At 33.8% G+C, this 21,063-nt stretch overlaps 2 protein-coding genes across 3 annotated transcripts; one reads left to right on the forward strand and one right to left on the reverse strand.

Annotated features, from left to right (window-relative positions):
- The first annotated feature begins 589 nt into the window (after positions 1 to 589).
- Positions 590 to 8,230, forward strand: LOC101262045 (SWR1-complex protein 4). 2 transcript variants are annotated; one of them, XM_010324008.4, is made up of 17 exons: positions 590 to 1,004; positions 1,089 to 1,178; positions 2,120 to 2,185; positions 2,272 to 2,331; positions 2,408 to 2,464; positions 2,929 to 3,058; positions 3,181 to 3,248; positions 3,428 to 3,520; positions 3,725 to 3,772; positions 3,898 to 4,062; positions 4,489 to 4,599; positions 4,820 to 4,915; positions 6,912 to 6,986; positions 7,137 to 7,197; positions 7,326 to 7,360; positions 7,444 to 7,532; positions 7,681 to 8,230. In XM_010324008.4, the coding sequence occupies exons 1-16, from the start codon at positions 891 to 893 to the stop codon at positions 7,522 to 7,524; spliced, it is 1,350 nt and encodes a 449-aa protein (XP_010322310.1). In that variant the 5' UTR covers positions 590 to 890; the 3' UTR covers positions 7,525 to 7,532; positions 7,681 to 8,230. The 2 variants fall into 2 exon arrangements, with proteins under 2 accessions (XP_010322310.1, XP_004229372.1); XM_004229324.5 differs by having other exon boundaries at positions 642 to 1,004; positions 3,431 to 3,520.
- A 212-nt stretch (positions 8,231 to 8,442) lies between these two features.
- On the reverse strand, positions 8,443 to 14,022 carry LOC101262349 (nifU-like protein 1, chloroplastic). Its single transcript, XM_004229325.5, has 3 exons — positions 13,399 to 14,022; positions 8,954 to 9,090; positions 8,443 to 8,876 (listed from the first exon to the last, which is right to left on the reverse strand). Exons 1-3 carry the CDS (start codon positions 13,727 to 13,729, stop codon positions 8,688 to 8,690), a joined length of 657 nt encoding a protein of 218 aa, XP_004229373.1. The 5' UTR covers positions 13,730 to 14,022; the 3' UTR covers positions 8,443 to 8,687.
- Between the last annotated feature and the right edge of the window lie 7,041 nt (positions 14,023 to 21,063).

Consider the following 21,063-nt stretch of genomic DNA (forward strand, 5'->3'; position numbering starts at 1 on the left):
GATTATACAAACTATTGTTATAACATACAAATATGATTTTTATATTTGCTATTTGTGAAAGTTAGCTTTTTTATATCCAAACACATAAAAATAATATGCTTTATATTCATTCCTATTCATATCATATATGTCAAATACTAATGTCTAATTTTTCAAATGTCCAATAGACTAGTACTTATAATCCTACCCAATCATATCTTCTATTTGAATAACATGAAAATTTAAGATTTTTTGATCACTTACAAAATACAATAGAAGAAGATGGTCTTTTTGAATCTAGTGTGTAATATATGAGATCTCTCGTTAAAAAGACAAAGCTAACCTTTTTTACAAGTGTCCTAAATAACATCATATTATTTCATTAATTAACATTAACTAATTTCTTGTCATCTCTAATACTATGTATTTTCCGTGACGATTAATCTAGATAAAAATGAAAAATATTCCATGAGCAAGTAAAGTTTAATACATAACATGAACGATAGAATGACCTTTCTTCTTATGAATGGTAGAAAATTATACATCAAACTCCAAAAATCAAAACTCGAAATGTTCTTAAATCCAACCATTCCTTATTGGGGTAAAATGCGGCCCAGCCCACTACAGTAAATAGTTGGAACAAGTGAAGGCCCAATTATCTGGGCCCGGGGCAGTTCGCCAACCGACCCGGATATTTGCCCGATCCTCTCCAAAAAGCATATCTGTTCTTCGATTTCGCGCTCAAAAAGGGAAACGGATCGTTGTTCTTCTTGAATTCATAATCCCATTCACCTGGGAACTAGTTTTCTGCTATGTTCTTCGATTCTTCACACTCAAAAACCCTAATTTGTTGAAGTTTTTGTACTAATTTATCATACAGAAAAACCCTAATTTTGCAGAAACAATACCATATGGATGCGAAGGACATCTTAGGATTGCCTAAAAATGGACCTTTAATGTCCCAAGAGAAGAAATCGAGGCCTCAGAAAGAGTCTCAAAGGAAACCTGATGGCATTTCGCGAGAAGTGAGTTTGTTATTCCTCTTATTTTTCCTCATACTGTGCATTGTAGGGCTCGGGAGTTGCTGATTTCCTTTTTTGGGTTTTCAGGTTTATGCACTTACAGGTGGTATTGCACCTCTTATGCCTTCTATTGATATAAATCAGCTGAAAAAGCGAGCTCTTTCGGAGTCCGAAAAGGTTCATTTGCTTAATTTTGATTCTTTTTATGTTTTGTTTTTGAGCTAATACTTGTGCTGTTGGGTAGAATTGTAAGTTGTAGCTCCGACATTGTTAAATAGTTAAATGTTATAAGGAATGCTTTGAATACTGAACCTCATTAGAGCTGGATCAGTACAAGAGTTGCTCACCTTAAATAAGTTAGGATTGAGACTTAATTGGAGTATTGTGAATACTAGGTGGAGATGAGATTGAGGTATCATACTTTGCATAAAAGTAACCAGAAATCCATGATTGTTGGATTGACAATACCTTTGCTTCTCCCTGCCCACTTCTTTTTAAGCATCTGGTTTTTGCTTTGACAATAAGCAATTCTCATAGCTGGTGTCATAAAAAAAACTCGTTGTAGCTGTGATACTCCATTTTCTTTTGTTTTGAGGTGTCGAGTCATTACATGATTGTTGTCATCCATGGAGCTTTGTCTCATGGACTTCTTCTTTTGTCTCTGTTGAAATTCCTTGCTAATGGTTATGGTATGCACTCAGAGAAGCATGAAAGTAGCTATAAACTTTAGAATATTTGGATAAAAACTATGTTGAATGAAGAATAGAAGAGAGTTGGACCAAAATGATAATTTTTATTCATTAAAACATTACATGAATATTTCTACACCGCATATACAGCATAGAAGAAGAGCTTCCTATCTTTTCTCCAGAATGGTTTAGCGACATGAAAATAAGCAATGCAGTATAATTCTAACCTATTATATTTGCTTTTGGGACTAAGTTGATGTGCAGTTCCAGCTAATCGCAAATCCTCACAACTTATTTTCAATAGTAGGTCATCTGGATATCTTCTTTGTATCACCCTAACTAAGTTTTGTTTCGCTAGTGGATGTTTCTTAATGGTGCTTCTTCTTGATGTTAAGAGAAGCTAATAAATTCTTCTAACTTTCCATTCAGATTACGTGGCAATGGCTTCCATTCACAAGTTCTGCTAGAAAAGATAACTTACAGCTTTATCATTGGGTATGTGTCACTACTGATCTAGAATCTGCTTAAAGTAACTGACAACCATCCACTCATGAAACTCATTTGGCTTTGATAAATCCCAGGTCAGAGTTGTTAATGGTGTTCCGCCTACAGGTGACTATTCGTTTGCAAAGTATAATAAGGTATATCATGGATTCTTCTTGTTCCTGAGGGTTCTTCTATATATGGTTTTAAATCTACTCTGTCTTATGGCTGCAGTCGGTGGATGTGATCGAGTACACAGATGAGGAGTATGAGAAGTTCTTGTCCAATCCTGTAAGTATCAAAATAGTATCTGAAGTTAGATGTGTTATCTACTTGGCAAGAGGCAATATCAAGAATCATCAGCTTTATTTTTTTTGAGTTGAACTTAAAACTCTATCAGAATCTTGAAATAGCACTCTCACTGTAGTCATTTATTGAATGACTGTTAATATAATGTCATGCAGTTACCCAATTGTGACATTTATTTTGTAGCTTTTGCAGAAATATTTTCAATTGCTTGATGTGATATGAATTATCTTGCTACTGATATTCATATTCTATCTTTGTTGATATCCTTCAGCAACTTACAAAGATATCATTTTTATCTTTGTTGAGATCTGTTATTGGATTGTGCTTGTAATCTCCATGTGTTCTGCCTTGTCAGGACAGATGCTTATGTCATTGGAAGGGATTAGTTATTATCTCTTCAATTCCTTATATCTTTTTGAACTCACTCACTTATTCTCACATGTTAGTCATGGACGAAGGAAGAGACGGATCAATTATTTGACCTGTGCAAGAGGTTTGATCTCCGTTTTGTTATCATAGCTGATAGGTTCCCTTCAAATCGTACAATTGAGGAATTGAAGGACCGTTATTACAGTGGTATTCTACAATGCTCGTTGTTTATTAATTGCTTAAACTAATTTAGCTTTTACTGTTTATATGATTAGTAACTCCAAATATCTTTTTATTTTCATGATGGTTTTGGACCTCGTCGTGTGTAGTGTCTCGTGCTATTACAATTGCTAGGGCTCCATCTCCTGCCGATGTTGCTGGACATCCCCTTGTTAAGGTCAGTTAACAGTTGTGGTTTTCTCAACTGAGCTATTTTTTTTTTCTGATTTTCTTCTTTGGAGCAAGACCACCTCCTTACCCCACTTCCTTCTCCAAGTTTATGTCCTCAACTGGTGTTTTGATCTATAAATTTCAGTTTCTTGTGGTATTTCTAACTTTTTTCTTACAATACCATAGCAGCCTTACAATGCTTCACAAGAGGTTGAGCGAAAACGTGCACTGTCGATGGTGCTCTCACAAACAAAGCATCAGGAGCGTAGGGATGCAGAGGTATGTTTATACTGTTTCTTATCGTCCTAGTTTCTCTTTCTAAATGAATGATCTCCTCGATGAAATTTGGACATCATCATACGCACAACTGTATATGTCGTAGCTCTTAAATGGAGCCTCTTGCTAACCCATTGCATAATTATATGTATTTGTTTGTTTTGTTCTTTCTAAATCAGTAACCTGCCCTTCGAACCTTGGTCTTAGGTTCTTGCTGCAGCAAAAAGAATATCCGAATCACGAAAAGCTGCTAAGGTAAGAGTCCTATAGCTACTTTTACCTGGAACGTTCTTCCAGGGAACATAAGAGTTATTGGATGTCCTTTACCCTGTTTATTATTTTGAAAAACCAGCACTAACCAAGTTATTGCATGTTCTCAGGCCGCTGAAGAAACAGAACTTCCCGATGTGTCAGATGCTGCTCCTGAAGGTGCTGAAAAGGCTGGTATTGATGTAATATCAACCTCTCCAAATGCTCAATTACCCTCTGGCATTGCTGCACCTCCAGTGTCAGAGACTGCTTCCACTTTGGCTTCTCTTCGCATGGTATGTTTGAGGATAAGATTTCTTCTATCTACTTCCTATCATTCTTTCCTGCTTATAGTAAAAAACATCGAAGTTCCTTCAACTTGGACGATTCAGTCACTTTCCTTCATCTTTATAGGTCATGTGTACATTGTGAGGATTTTATTGTAGTTTGCAGTATATATAAGCTTTGTTACAGTCTATAGAATGTCAAAGGGAAGATGTGAGTTGACTAGGATTTGAGACTCCTGCAGGGAGCTATTTTAGTAAGTATTGGGTCCATTTGTTATAGAAACTTTTATTCCTTTTAAGGAAAAAATCTGATCTTCAGAAGGCCCGACTAGTTCCTTATTAGCTCAAACTAATATTGTGGCAAAAGCCAAAATACTTTGAATCATATCTGTGTAATATCAAATATCGATCTACTCACTAACTGAAAACTTTCAGCTGCGCGTGTATTTGAGAACATATGGACTGGAGCAAATGGTCCAAGCTGCGAGCTCTTCAGCTGGACTCCGGACAATCAAACGGGTTGAACAAACTTTACAAGACCTTGGGGTTTGTTTCTTCTTTATAGTACATTTCTTTTGTTGTATATGTACTTTGGAACCACTGGCTTTATCCTGGGCCAGATTTTTAACATGTCATCAGAGGTGCAATCTCAGCTGTCTAATGATCAGGACTTGTGTTGTTGGGGTGCCATTTTACATGTGGATCAAGTTCTATTACGTGAAATCTCAGCTATCTGATTATCCACTCTTTCTTTTCCCATCTGTAGGTTAATTTGAAGCCAAAGGTCCCAACAAAACTTGTCTGTGCGGAGCATCTTGAACTGAGGAAAGAGATACTAACCCTGTTAAATCTTCAAAAGCAGGTATTTGGCATTTTAATTTATAAGTGTGTATGCTTTCAACAATTTTTTTGATCACGAGTTAGGTTTAGCCATAGAGTTCAGACTAATGAACATTTTATGACTGTTTGAATATCATCTAAAGAAAGTGTTCTTTGTGTTGCCTTATGTTTTGTTTCATAATGAAGCATCTCTTGTTAAATGTCATTGTCTAGTGTAGGCAAATCCTGGAGTTGTGTGCTCAAGTGAAGATCGGCTGAGTCTTAGAATTCTGGTTGCTCAGTTGCTCTCACAGAATAGTTTGCCGCATATATCAAATGATTAACAACACATCTCAATCCCAAACAAGTTGAGATTGGCTTTATGAATTCCCACTTTCAGTCAAGCTCAATTCATATTATCATCATACTAAATAAAATTAATTTGAAAAATAAGTTAAATATTATTGTAATAATAATAATAATAGAAGTTCTTTAACAAGTCTAAAATCCATCCTCAACTAGCTATCAAACAATTACTTAGCAGCAATTGGAAACCATTCAATTTCAATTGATTTGCTGTCAGAGAAGTAAACTATCTAGGAGAAAGAAACACAAGTATATGGCAACAACTAAATATACCCATTGTAGTCTCACAAATTGGAGTTTGGTGAGGGTAAAGTACACAAACCTTACCCCTACTTCAGAGGTAGAGAGGTTGTTTTTGACAAGACCCTCGGCTCAAGGAAGAACAATCCAAATCAATCTAGAAAAAAGAGTAACAAAATGACGAGAAACATCAGATAATAAGTAAAACAAAACTACAATGAAACAATATGATAATCGAGGTACAAGGGATCGACAAATAGTAACAGAAATTGAAGGACAAGAAACTATAAAAGTAATACTGTGACTACTAATATGAACGGACAGGAAGACAATGCATTGATACCTACTATTTTACCATAATGCGTGACCTCTATACCCTCTTATCTAAGGTCATGTCCTCGGTAAGTTGAAATTGTGTCACGTCTTGTCTAATCACCTCTTGCCTATACGTCTTTAGTCTAACTCTACCTCTCCTGAAGTGATTCATACCCTATGTCTCACGCACCTCCACACAGGGGCATTTGTGCATCTCCTCTTCACATGCCCAAACCATTTTAGTCTTTCTTCCTGCATCTTGTCCTCCAGGGAAGAGACTCCTACCCTATCTCAGATATCATTATTCTTAATCTTATATCTCTTAGTATCACCGCACATCCATTGCAACATTGTCATTTCCACAACTTTCATCTTCTGAATGTGAGAGTTCTTGATTGGCTAACACTCTGCTCCATACAACATAGTTGATCTAAATAACTTGCCTTTAAGTTTTTGTGGCAACTTCGTATCACACAAAACTTTAGATGTACCCTTCATCAATACGGTGTCAGTGAATAACATCCTCGTCAATTCCATTTCCTTGGTGGATACTCAAGATACTTAAAATTTCCTCTCTTTTGGATGATTTGTGTATCAAGTTTCAATTTCACGTTAGCTTCACGCATTACGTGACTGAACTTGCACTCAACCTGAACTTTTTAGACTCTTAAGGTTTGTCTCCAAACCTCCAACTTAGCATTAACTCCGCCGCGAGTCTCGTCAATGAGAACTATGTTATCCAAAATAACCTACACCATGGCACCTCACCTTGAATTTTTCATGTTAATGGATCCATCACCAAGGCAAATAAAAAGGGGATATTTGACACAAATATGTCAGATATCCCAAAAAGAGTTTGAGGTTTATCTGACCAATTTGTCTCCTATACTTTTGCAGTATATTATTTTCCATCATTTCTGATTAGATGGACTTCCATTTTCATATCTCTCTTTCACACACACACATATTTTGGTTCAAAACCATCTCCCCCCTTCTGTGTATGTATTGTTTTCATGCTTCATTTGCAAGGATAGAGCTTCAATGACGACAGTTTTCACTTCTGTCTTATCAGAAGAAGCCAATGACCCAATTTTGTTAATGCTTGTCTTGAAAATCAGGTACAATACAAGGAGTCAGAAGGCTCATCTTATCGGGAAGGTTCATATTCTGAAACACCTGGTACACCTCCTAAGGTCAGGATGCTGCTTATAACTCTGTAACCAACCTCTTTCCTTTTTCTAAAAAATTATATTCGTTTTAAGTTTTTGGTGCTCCGCAAGATGAATTAGATAAAGATATCTTTTTGTTTGTGAGTAATGGAGTTGATATCTGCTTGTTGACAGCGTGCGCAACGTGCTACGGACCAAGATAGAACATTCATTCCCGATTCTACAAGTTTTGGAGGTAAGCAAATGACAGAAGTACTTGGGCTGTCTGTTTAAAGGTGTACTCCATTATGATCAAACTGTTCTCTTCGTTTCATTCAAACTCAAATATCATCTTTTGGTGCCAATAATTTTCATGTTCTTTAGGGGAAAGAGCTGGTAAAAAGGACCAGAAACGCAAGGTATGTGTCGTTAGTATTTTTAATGAATCTTCAAATTAATCCAAACAGTTCTTAGAGTCTACTATGTTGATTTGGGGATCCAGGGGCCTGGACGATTATCAGAAGTACCATCTTCACCAGCACAGTCAAAACGGCCTCGCAAGTTAAAAACTTCAGATGGATGAATTGGAAGGTTAGTGCATTGTCCATCTCAATGCCTTCCTTTATTTGGAGTAGTGCTTGGAAATTTAGCCATAGGATGGATAGTACATCTTTTTCTTGCTTAATAGTAAATTTTCTTAATCTCATCTACTCCCGTCTTTCATCTGCTGTGTACTCAGGACTAAAGCTACAAGGAGCTGTATAAGAAGCTGCTTCAAATCAACTTCTTTATCCTGTGTTCTGCGCCTTTTTGAATTTGCTCCACCATGAAAACATGATCCAGCCTTTCAAAACTTCAAATGTGGCTGTCTCATTTGAGTGGCACAAGAATGTTAGATGCCACTCTAATGCCTTTCTATGGAGATCAAGTCCTCCTTTGCATCAGAGTACAGTCCCCGCAGTCTGTATATACATCTGTATCTTATAGTTGTGATTAGCATGTTAACCTCACCTTGCTTACGGTGTCTCTTTGGCATGTCACTAAATTATTGAGCCGTATTGGCTGTTTCTGTATTAACACATCAAAGTAGTTCTGCTTTAGTCGCATTTGGATTGCTTACCAGGAAGGACTGATATGAGTTAACACTGGCACTGCATAGAAGCTGAAACAGATAGTGTAGTGATTGCGAACCATAATATATCCTTTCTATATGTTAAGAATTTTATGAAGTTAAATTTTAGTAATTTTGTTTCTTTGTAATCTATATATAAAGTGATTTTTGGTATGAAGTGGATTCTACCAACCCATACTTCAAAAGTTTAAACATTTTTTTTATAGAAAATTAGTGAAGGTTATAACTTTAAAATCTTAAACAAAACAGAATTTTTTTAAAAAAAAAAAAAAAAAAAAGAGGTTGAGAAAATGGATTATACTAGTTACTCCTCATGAACTACTTCTTCTTGCTTGGTAAGATAGCAAACTACAGGACATGAGGAAAAAATTTAATTTGCAACCATGCCCTACATTATTAATGCGAACAACATAATTGAATTGTAAAAAATACATATAGTGGAGGTGGGAAGAAAACTTGGCCACTTCATCTATATTGTTATTTCTTTACATAGTGAACATGTACTGTAAGTTTGCTCGAAGTGATTGGGAGTATACATCTCTCTTACACAAGAGATAATAGTATTGGCATTAAACTTCACAGTATGTTCAAAAGAAGAACTGTCGCGAAGCAAGCTAGTCCGTGAACACAACATTGAGAATATCGGGGAACTTCTCTTTGATTGCTGCTTTGACTCCTGATCCAATAGACTCAGGCCCAACATACTTCACATTGCAATTGCCTTCCTCAACTGATAAAACTTCCACACTACCACCAAAATTTTTAATGGCAGGTCTTAATATATCTAGGTGAGCATTCACAGCCTGAAAGAACATGAGTTCTTAGTTAAAGACATTTTGAAAATCATCATCTATTAGCAACTGAATTTGCAAATATTCACCTCAGCAGTGGTTTCAACTACTTGCTCATTGTATACTTGGCGAATATCCTTGATGGCTTCTCCAAACTTTTCTTTGAGTACCCTTTCAATCCCCATCTTCATTGTAGTTGTTGCGCTAGGACAACTCTCGCACGCTCCTATATCCATTGCATACAAAATATTAAGCATTTCCAATTATGAATCAAAAAGTTACCATAGATTTAGTTAAGGAGAAATATATGGTGGTTGACTGCCGTTTCTTCTTTTTGCGATTTTGTTGAACAGTTATGTTAGAAAGAACACATTGGCGGATCTCCAGGTTTTGTCAAACATAGGAAAATTGAATTATATGTAAAATTGTAAACCCCATCCACCATTGAAAAGTTTGAACTGTTAGAGAGGACACATTTATTTATTTAGGTCAACAACATATCCTCCACAATTGCAGGCCTAACTTTTATTTCTTTATGAGAGAGAGAAAGAGAGAGAGAGGGAATTATTTACGAATTATGTCTCAATAAAAATAGTAATTATATACACTCCACAAAGAGTATACTCTAAAAACAAGAAAGAAAACCAGAAACCAGAACTTTAAACTTTAAACACATGTTGTGATCTTACAAAGTTCTGCTTAGTCACTCCAGTGAGGTATCCTAGGAGATAGAAAGATAGCGAGAGGCGTGAGGAAATAAAGATCTCTTATCCTATTCTCTTACCTTATTTAGGGGCTACTAAAGCATGTGTAGGCTTTGGAAATATTCAACAGAAATAAGAGAGAAGAATTGGTTGTCAACCAGTATATTATCTGGAAAATATTACTTGTTAAAAAAGAAATTTAACAAACATTAATCAATAAATGTCCATTATTCATGAACTCTATTGGCTTACATTATTTGCAAAACATTTTGTGCAAGCTTAGGCTGGGTTGGAATTGTAAGCTCGGAGACTCATTCAGTTCCCTATTGAGGAAAAACAACAACATTCATTATCTAATCTATTAAGTATTTTACAGAAAAAAAACTAAATCAAATTAAGTAGCGGTTGTGGTACAACATAGTTTGGTGCTTCCAACTGCAGTGCCCCGCCCCCTCTTTTTAACTTTTCACTTTGTTTGTCATAGTTTGACTTGCACAAAGTTTAGTGAAGAGAGGAAGACTATTGAAATTTGTGGTCTTAAGTTGCCATAATATTTGTGTGGCTATTAAAACTTCTGAAATTTGTTCTCTTGCCTTAACAATTTTGTGACTACAAAAGCTTAAGGAAATATAGGGATGTCAAATGTATCATTCGTACATATAAGGAAATAGTGCCGAACAAAATGGAAGGGAGGAGTATTATATACTACAAGTCAAAAGTTCAGATGAGACTTGCTTTTAGTTTATAAAATCTCAAACTCGATAAATAGGAACTTCGACACTAGTTTCTTGGGGTATCTCTCTTCAGCACACATAATGTCAACTCTAATCCAGTGCTTACTCAAAACCAAGACTATAGAATCAGGTTATCAGGATAGAAGTACTCTTTTATCCAATTGTTGCTGCATGTATGCATCAGCGGTCATTAAAGTTGTTCACGTACATTCAAGGACGGAGTGGGGAACATAGCCTTCCAGAGATTATACTTTGCCATTCATGTATTTATGCATAAATAAGTCCTCCTAAAATTTTAACTTTAACTTAGTAAGCCACTCACAACCCTGAGTGGGAGAATAAAATCCTTGAAACTACCCTCAATGGACTCATTGTGCACTGTTAATTCTCAAAGAGGCCTGAGGCCAGGTTACCCACTTTCTCCCATGTATTTCTTTTAGTTATGGAGGTTGAGTCAGATTATTAAAACTACTGTGAGAAGTGGCTGGAAAAAGGTTTTAAAATGGCGGGTCATTCAGGAAATTCTATAGAAACTTCTCGTAGTCTTTATGCTGATGATACCTTGTTGATGTGTGAGGCTGAAACAGAACAAGTGCTGCACTTGAGGGTGGTTCTGTTGCCTTTCGAAGCAGTAAAAATCAACAAGGCCAAGAGTTCAATTTTTCTCTGAATGTTGACAGTGATATTAATATGCTGGCTGATATCATAAATTGCAAGATTGAGAAGTTCCCTACCCTGTTTGGGACTGCGTATAGGCACTAAATTTTGCGCGGAGTGGTGTAATTGAGAAAGCGTGAAAGTTGACTCCATGGAAGCAACAATACCTATCATTTGGAGGAAGATTGACATCAGTAAATAGTGTGTTGATGGCATTCCAACCTATCAAATGTCTCTGAATCCTATGCCAGCTAGTGTGGTGAAGAATATTGATAAGATCAGAAGACATTCCCTATGGGAAGGTAATGCAGAAAGGAGATGTTTTTATTTAGTAGTGGAGCACTGTGATTTGTAACAAAACATAAGAAGGAAGGGGGTCTGGGAGTTAGAAATCTTAGTGCTCACAACCAAAGCTTGCTCTGTAAATGGCTACGGAGATTAAATGATGGGGTAAAAGTTCCCTGAAAAGAGGTAATTTATGGAATAGAGGGTTTTGGGGCACCTAAAGCAGAGAAGACGCCATATGGAGTAGCTGTTTGGAGACATTTGCAATCTCTGGGAAGAATCCAAAAAGTATGTTTCATGAGGGTAGGCAATAGGAGAAAATCAGACTTGGGAAGATAACTGGGATGGTTTTGGTTCGCTGAAATCAATTTCCCAACCTATACAGATTGTACTATAACCCGAAAGTTTTCTTAGCTGATATATTTACTGATTCAATATGGAACTTCCAGTTCAGAAGGAATCTTTTTCTTTTCTTTTCTTTTTTGACAAAGATAATGTTAGTTCAGAAGGAATCTCTTTGGAAGAAGTGGAAGAATTTGATTTATTATTCAGAAGAAGCAATCAGTAGCATTAATTCCAGAAAGAGAAAATAGCCTAAGCTGGGAAGCTAGCAAAAAAGGTTCTTTTACTGTAAGCTGAACAACAACAAACCCTGTGTTATCCCACGAGTGAGGTTAGACTCTGGAGAAAGGGTAAGATGCACACAGCCTTAGACCTTAGCCCTTAGCCCTACCCTTATGGGGTAGAGAGACTATATCTGATTGACCCCCGGCAACCCCCTCCTTTCTGGGGACTCGGGACCGGCAATGTGATCGTTCTCTTAGTGTCGCAGCTCATTCTGTAAAATACTCGACGCTGTTTAGCCGGTGCAAGTACTAAAATGGCCTTGGAAGATGATATGGAAGACTAAAGTCCCAAAGAAAGTTGTTCTTCTTTGGTTGGCTAGTGTCTCATGAAGATGTCTAACTCAAGAAAATTTGAAGAGTAGGGGTTGGACAATGTGCAGCACATGCTACTTATGTGAGAAAGCTTGTGAATCTGTGGATCATATGCTGGTGTGTTGTTAATTTACTTGGAAAGCATGGAACATGTTCATAGCTAACTTTGGAATCCATCGGACAAGTCCTATGAAGTTCAAGAATGTGTTAAAGAAGTTTGGAGAACTGCATGTCCAGAAGCATCCCTAAAGAAGATCTGGAGAGCTATTCCGCTTAGCATAGCTTGGACTATTTGGAAAGAAATAAAAGATGTTTGAACGAAAAATGGAGCAATCTATTGAATCTAATTATTTGCACCACTTGTCCTATTGGAAAGATTTAAAACTTTTTAATGGATTCAAAAAACATGATGGACATGCTAGACTGCTTAAGATTTTGATGTAATCAAGCCAGCATTCTCTGTACTTCCGCAGTATCAGTTAGATACTGTTCTAATAAAATCTTACCTTATCAACAAACAAACAAAAAATAGGTAGCATAACGTATAACTGCCTTCTCTAGACTAAACGCATCTTTGCCAGATTTCCGAGCCTTCTCCTGGACTAACATCACAGTCTATCATCAGCATCATCTAAGCTTAAAAGTACATTGGTATTTAAGTCCTATGGTAACTCTACGAGAACCTACCATGGATAGAAACAAATAACTTCTCGGAGATATGTTCCTTTTGCCTCATTCCAACATTCAATCTTCACATCAAATTAAGTCCAGAATAAAAACACAAATGCAGACACCACCAAAAACAAAAATTCCATTGGCATGTCTCCATTATGATACAGACTTGCAAAACCAAAGAACTTCTAACAATTCACATAGACTCAGACATAGCTTCCCTAGAGTACAAGGTGATCATTGATGATAATATTGTTAAATTTCTTGTCTAAAGGAGCGCAAAGTACCAAACTTTCATTAGGAAAGATTGATGAGCTAGTGATAGACATCCATTACTGTATAGGTCCAACTCAAACCTTGAGTAAAGAGTTAATTTTTGTGGCAATACAAGCATTTCATCAACAAGAACAAAAGTTCAAACTAACTCAGAAAGACAACAACTTGATACCTGGTACGATTAATCCCTCAATTGACTAATTATTAATGGAGTAAATATTGAAGTTCCAGCAACGAATCAAGTGAATTGGATAAAGAAAAAACTAACCTTGAAGCTGGAGGGAAACGACACCGTCTTCCACAGAGACGACCTCAACGTTTCCGCCATCAGAAATGAGATATGGTCGAACATCTTCAAGAACCATATCGACGTTTTCAGGGGTGAGCTCGAATTGTTTAGCAGAGTAAAGACCAGGGGATGGAGCTGGGACTGGGGACCCATCGACGGTAGCTTTAACAAGATTGAATCTTTTATGAGCTACGCCGATTCTCTTGAGGAAAATGGACGAGGGCTGTGGATTTTGAGACTTGAGTGGAAGTTCCGGCATGTATATTGAAGAGGAAATTTGGGAAACGCCCATTGCTGCTAAATGCGCCATTGCTCTGTCTTGGACTTCTTTCTAATTTTTGTTTGTTGTGGTGGTTATTTGTGATAGATCATGAACCAAAGTGATGGCAAACAAAAATTGTATATAACCTCATTTATATTTTTCAAGCTATCAATTTTTTTTTAATAAAAATATTTTTTTTTAATGTTTATTAGTCGATGCGATAGCGGTCGGGATGAAAGGGAGACTTGCTTTTTGTATGACAAGAAGGTATCACCAAAGTTTAAAGTCGTATTTTTATTGAGTAGTGGTTAGATCGATTTTATCGTATGGGATGACATATTGGCTAGTCAAGAATTTTAAAGTTTACAAAAGTAAGTGGGGAAAGTGAAAATGTTGAAATGGGTATATGTGCATAGTGTATACTAGAAGCGATAGGATGAGGACTTTCTACACGAAATTAGAATGGCATATATGATGGACAAAATGAGGGAGGGAGATTGAGATGGATAGAGCATGTAAAGTGGAGATGTATAGATGCTCCAATAAGGTGGTGCAAGAGGTTGGATACAGTGGTTTTGAGGAGAGGCATGATATGCCAAAAAAATATTAGAGAGAAGTGATTAGGCAGGATATGATGTATTTGTACCTTACCGAGGACATGTGTATGCATGACCTTAATACGAGAGTACGAAGGTTGTGGGTAAGGATAGAAAGTTAGTAGGTAGTTGAGAGGTGTTTTTCTTACTAGCTTATCTCAGTCCTTGATTGGGTTGAGTTGTTATCGATCGTAGTAAATAACATATTCATGTAGTCTTTAGTTTTGTGTTTAGGTGACTGCACCTTCTTGTTAATGTTATAATTTTTTTGCATATATGATATCACTTTACTATTAGTTGTCATGTTTTTCTTTTGATCACTCTTTTGATTTGTTTGTGTCACGATCCAGACTGTCGTAATTGACACCCATATTAACCCTCATGTGGGATAACTATTACTACAACTCAGCAATAAACTAATCATTTAAAGATAACAGAGCAGGTTTAAATGCAGAAATTATGTAGAGTTCCCATAAACTCTAAATATTTAAACAAATAACTAACCAAACTAATTAATCCCTAAAACCTGAAAGTCATTGTACCAAAACATCTAAAGTGTAACAAGTCTAAGAAAAAATGGTATAACCCAAACTAACATAAGAAATATATAAATACTCTAAGTACGAAGGAATTGGACTAAAACAATAAGAAGGACTTCATGGCGGTCTGAAAGAATTGGCTTACCCTTGAAATTCGATCTCGATTGTTTGTCTCCTAACTAAGGTCTATCAAAAGCTACCATGTAACAACAAAAGAACGAGAAAGTCCAGGATGAACAGATAACCACAGTGTACAGGTAGAATCACACGACTATTACAGTAAGCGAAACATATATAAGCAGTCATAACATAATAAGCATAACATGTAATATATATATATATATATCGTGTATTATTATAAGCATGAAGCTCAAAACTTAAAAGTTGAATTACCATTTTGCCCCTCTAATAAATTAAAATTTATATAATTTATATATATAATCTTCTTATTCTCAGTTCATAATCTTGACCTTTCAAATTTCTAATATAAATGTAAATAAAAATAAAAATGAGTAATTATCAAGAAATTAAAGTAGATTCATGTATCTTTAAAATTGTATTTCATCTCTATCTTTTTTATATTTATTTTAACAATAATTCATGTGACTTTTCATGTTTCCATAATTTTGTTCTATAAATTTAACTTTTTCAAGAAGAACTTTTATTTACCACTCCTACAATTCTTGTATGTAGGAACTCTAAACATGTGAAATAATGTTACAATATGAGGTGAAAGTTGTGAGATTCCCTTATGCAGTTACGAGAATAGATAAGAATTCAATTACTGAAACATCAGAGCTTAATGTGTTAGTTTTATATTTATTTGTAGTAAGAATTATAATAAAACTTTTTTGTCTCTCTTCATATAGTTGAATTCTTGTTTTATTAGCAAGTTGCTCTAAATTCATATTTGTATTTTGTATGCTCAAATGTTCAGAAATGCCTAATTATCTTACTCATGTGTACCTTTTTTTTTTCTCCATACTTATAATTTTTACATATACATTAATTTTCATCTTTAAGAATGGATGTGATACTATACGATGTTTACTCTTTTATTTTCTTTTTATGGAAAAAAAAGGTGAAACATATAATATTAGATTAATGGTGGATAAGTTATATATGACAAAATTAAATTTTATATAAAAATAGTAGTTATTCATAAATATCCTGATTTTTAAAATATAAATGATAAAAAAAATTTACATCTTAGTTTTGAATATTTATAGTTAACTAATTAGTTTAAAGTGTTTGTGGATAAAAATTTAATAAAATACTTAAAACACATTCATTAAAAAAGTTGAAAGGTTTTATTTTCCTTCACTCAAAGTTAATCTTACACTATCTAGCATTATTCTACCAATACAACGGAACTATCAAGAAATTTAATTTAGATAGTTGTTATTTGTTAGCTTTGCAAACTTATTTTTTGAATTACAAACAAAGTTTATTTTATTAATTTCTCATATTATTATCTCGATGCATTCACTTGGAGGTCAGAAAATTGGAGTGTCACAATTAGTAGTAAAACAAAGTAAGAAATCTCAATTAGACATATTTTATTATTTAGTAGTATTATCTTTTAAGAAATAATACACTCATGAGTTACACGTGCAAAGTGCGTGCCCGAAAACTAGTATTATTATAAGCATGAAGCTCAAAACTTAAAAGTTAAATTACCATTTTGTCCCTCTAATAAATTAAAACTTTTATAATTTTCATATATATAATCTTTTTTATTTTCATTCCATAATCTTGACCTTTCAAATTTCTAACACAAATGTAAATAAAAATAAGTATTATTTCTTATAGACAAGAAATTAAAGTAGATTCATGTATCTTTAAAATTAAATTTCATCTCTATCTTTTTTATATTTTTTTTTAACAATAATTCATGTGACTTTTCATGTTTCCATAATTTTGTTCTATAAATTTAACTTTTTCAAGAAAATTTTTTATTTACCACTCCTATAATTCTCGTGTGTAGGAACTCTAAACATGTGAAATAATGTCATAATTTGAGGTGAAAGTTGTGAGATTCCCTTCTACAGTCACGAGAATAGACAAAAAATCAATTATTGAAGCATCGGAGCTTGATGTGTTAGTTCATACTTATTTGTAGTAAGAATTATAATAAGACTTTTTTTTTATCTCTCTTCATATAGTTGAATTCTTGTTTTATTAGCAAGTTGATTTAAATTCATATTTGTATTTTGTACCTTTTCTTCTTCTTTTTTTTTTTTGTTTCGTACTTATAATTTTACATATACATTAATTTTCATCTTTAAGAATGAATGTGATAAAATATGATATTTACTCTTTTCTTTTCTTTTTATGAAAAAAAAGGTGAAACATATAATATTAGATTAATGGTGGATAAGTTATGTATAAAGAGAAAATCAAATTTTATATAAAAATAGTAGTTATTCATAAATATTCTGATTTTCAAAATATTTTATAATAATTATCAGGAGATTCAAAAGGCAAAGTAAAAAAGTTGAAAGGTTTTGTTTTCCTTTCACTCAAAGTTAATCTTACACTATTTTTTCTAACATTATTCTACCAATAAAATGGAACTATCGAGAAATTTAATTTAGATAGTTGTTATTTTTCCTTTTTGCTTTGCAAACTTATTTTTTGAATTATAAACAAAGTTTATTTTATTAATTTCTCATATTATTATCTCGATGCACTCACTTGGAGGTCAAAAAATTGAGGTGTCACAATTAGTAGTAAAACAAAGTAAGAAATCTCAATTACACATATTTTATTATTTAGTAGTATTATCTTTTAAGAAATAATACATGGTTACACGCGCAAAGTGCGTGCTCGGAAACTAGTATATATATACACATCAATTATCATTTCAAGAGCAATGTACAATTACATATTCTCAATAACAAGTAGATATGATAATTCAATCGTCCTCTCATAGCACCCATATCCAAACTATTAGTGTATCGGAATGTGACACCCGATCCCAATTAGTTGCCGGAACATGACACTCGATCCAATGTATGTCGGAACATGACACTTGATCCGAACATCACAACCACAATCACATTCACACTCATAATGTACATACCCATATTCATATAATCAAGTGTTAAATCATGGAAAACATTTGTTTATTCATACTCATTTCATTAGATTTGATCAACAATGTTTCGTCCACATACATATACATGCATTACATGAAGAATTACTAACATACATCACACAAACATGAAATCAAACCATCACCTACCTCGAAACCAAGCTTGAATCCCCCCAAGGCACTTGAATTTCTCTTTTAAAATTAGTTTCGCTTGTTTGTGATCTAAAAACAATAAATTAATGCAAGGATCAATAAACGATGCCTAATTATCTGGATTACAATCGAACTTATCAATCCTAAGCCGAATCCAAGATCATAATACCCAACTTAGGGCTTTTTCCACCATTAGTTTCAGGTCAAAACCCTCCTCCATTGATAAATCACCCAAGAATTTAAGTTCTACAAATCAAAAACGGATTAGATGAGTAAAAACATTACCTTTCACGCTATAAGAGGTGGAAAACTGTTAAGAACTTGCACTGGGTCGTTTCTTAGTTTTCAAGAATGAAAATTGCAGAATAAGAACGTTTTGAGGGTTTAGTCCCGACTTAATTCACGACTGGGCCGCTACGGCGGATCCCATCCCGCCACAGTAGTTCCACCCTGGCGGCTTGCATGGAGACAGAACGTCAGAATTAGAGTTCCAAGCCCCCATTTCACAACACACCTTCAACCCTTATTGTTCAAAAATGATGTTCACGTTAAGATCAATTTCAGGAGTTCTACTCACCCGAATTTCTTGTAAAGTTATACGGGTTTCCTAATGTCTTGGCTATCCACTCATGTAACTAAATTTATTATTCCCTCAGTTTAAAAAAGAATGACCCTATTTTTATTTTTTTTAGTCTGTTTTTAAAAAGAATGATCCATTTTCTTTTTGGCAACACTTTAATTTTAACTTTCCACGTGGCATGTTTAAGACTACAAGATTAAAGGACATTTTCGTACATTTGACATAATTTTAATTTAGAACCATAAGATTAAAAAATCTTCTTTCTTTTCTTAAACTCCATTCCAAGTCAAACTAGGTCATTCTTTTTTAAACGGAGAGAGTATTGAATCTCTCATTCATTACAAGATTTTCCTAGACCTCACATGACTCAGATTTCGTTCAAATTTGGACTATATTAGGAACTTTCAAGTCAATGGTTTTTCCTTAACGACGAAAACAAGTCGTTACAATTTGAGTTAAGAATCTTTTGAAAGTACTCTCTTTATCTCGAAGAGAGTGGTAAAATATAAGTCACTTAGTGCTGACAATTAAAACCCACTTTTCATTGACCGCCCAAATAACTCATCAAATATGGGTTGAAAGAGTGATTTTAAATATAAGTAATATTTGCGCTTATACCCATATTTACACTTTAAAATATGGTTATTTTATGAATAAACTACGGGTCATAAATGGATATTGCATGTTTTCTCCAAATTTTCAAAAAAATCTTTGTTGCCAAGTTTAAGAAGCGATTTTTTCAAACTTTCATATACGGGTCCCTACTAATATTTCAACCCTCGACCCCTCACTCCCCACCCCAAAAATTTTATTTTTTTAAAGTTTATTTTTAAAAAATTATTTGAACTTCAAATTATCTTTTTTCACACCTACCCTCGATCCCCACCCACCCACACTCGTACTAGCCCCCTCCCCCCTCCCCCATCGCCCACCCCCAAAAAGAAAAATTTAAGTTTATTTTTAAAAAATATTTTCAACTTCAAAATTTCATTGTTTTTTTATTCCTACCAGCGTCCTACCCCCTACCAACCCCCAACTCCCCAAAATATTAAGTTTGTTTTTTAAAAATATTTTCAACTTCAAATATTTATTTTTTCACTTTACCCTGGACCCCCCACCCCCAACCCCCGATTTTTTTAAAAAGTTCTTTTTACTTTTATAATACCATTATACTAAATGAAGCATTTTCAACATATTTCATCTAAAAAAAACTATAATATTTCTCCATATCGAATTTTAACTAAGTACTATTTATTCATAAAAATATAAGTAAATATGAATAAATTAGTATTTTATCCAATTCATTTATTATCCAATCAATTTTTACCATATTAAATGCACTTTAAATAATTAAACATTTTATACTTACTCATTTTCAACCCGCTCAAATTTAAATCAACCCACCATTTATCACCACTAGAGTCACTCTTCTTCTCGAAACCCTACTTTTGGGGATTTCACTTGATTAATTGTTGCTTATTGTTGTTGATAAGATAATTGTGGATGAATGTAAATTATGTAATAGAAATTTTACTTCTTACCGGAAAGAGGCCACCAATTAATTTTTTATTTTTTTTTATTTAAGAGTTAATTAATTGTGAACTTGTCAAATATTCCAAGCCAACACGGCATGGTGACATTGCTAACGTGATTTAGGAAATAATTATGCACAAAGATTTCTATAAAATTGTAAAAGAAAAAAATTAGCAAACTTACGCTTACGGTTAAGTTGGTTGAAAAATTGTAACCATCTTTAAAATTAAAAAGGATTAAATTTAAATTTTAAATCCTTATCTTTCTGTTATTATTAAAAAATAATTAAATCATTTCAATATAAAATTTACGGTTAGACTTTTTCAAATATTTAATTTTACTATTTAAATATGTGTTTTTAGATAAAATTCCAATTTTAAAAAAATAACTGTAGCCACACTAATTTTTAATAACTGAGCCTATTAATCCAAAAAATACTTGCAGCCACACCAAAAAAAAAAAAATCTCAATTAAAGTAAATTATTTTAACGACCCTTATTGGAAAAAATAAAAAATAACGGATATAGTATTTTTAAAATCTCAATTCAAATGAAGAAATTAATTAATTTAACCAATTCAGTTTTCAATTCAAAGATTAATTATTTTTTTAAAATATAAGGGTAATTAACTCTTTCTCTTTTTTCAAAAAAATAAATAAAATATTATAATGATAAAGGAATGGTGGATGGGAAGTGATGTGAGTGGGCTACGTGCTTAGTGCAGTAACTGAAGTTAGTTTTATTAATTAGTTTCAAAATTTAAAAATCTACAAATTCTATATATTTATTTATTGCAGAAAAAATATATAATAAACCACAATTTTAACTTTTAAAATTTAAAAATAAAATGATTTTTCTTTCATGACCAAAAAGGCGTTTGAAATA

The sequence above is a fragment of the Solanum lycopersicum genome, chromosome 1 (assembly GCF_036512215.1).
Source record: "Solanum lycopersicum chromosome 1, SLM_r2.1".
NCBI lineage: Eukaryota > Viridiplantae > Streptophyta > Magnoliopsida > Solanales > Solanaceae > Solanum > Solanum lycopersicum.

What these genes read in the sequence shown, in the direction of transcription:
- LOC101262045 (XM_010324008.4), top strand. Translation starts at nt 891, where the DNA reads ATGGATGCGAAGGACATCTTAGGATTGCCTAAAAATGGACCTTTAATG. An exon ending in TGTTAAATCTTCAAAAGCAG is followed by an intron (nt 4,916 to 6,911) that starts GTATTTGGCATT and finishes CTTGAAAATCAG; the next exon opens with GTACAATACAAGGAGTCAGA. An exon ending in CACCTGGTACACCTCCTAAG is followed by an intron (nt 6,987 to 7,136) that starts GTCAGGATGCTG and finishes GCTTGTTGACAG; the next exon opens with CGTGCGCAACGTGCTACGGA.
- LOC101262349 (XM_004229325.5), bottom strand. Translation starts at nt 13,729, where the DNA reads ATGGCGCATTTAGCAGCAATGGGCGTTTCCCAAATTTCCTCTTCAATA. An exon ending in CGTTTCCCTCCAGCTTCAAG is followed by an intron (nt 9,091 to 13,398) that starts GTTAGTTTTTTC and finishes CAATGGATATAG; the next exon opens with GAGCGTGCGAGAGTTGTCCT. An exon ending in TAGTTGAAACCACTGCTGAG is followed by an intron (nt 8,877 to 8,953) that starts GTGAATATTTGC and finishes ATGTTCTTTCAG; the next exon opens with GCTGTGAATGCTCACCTAGA.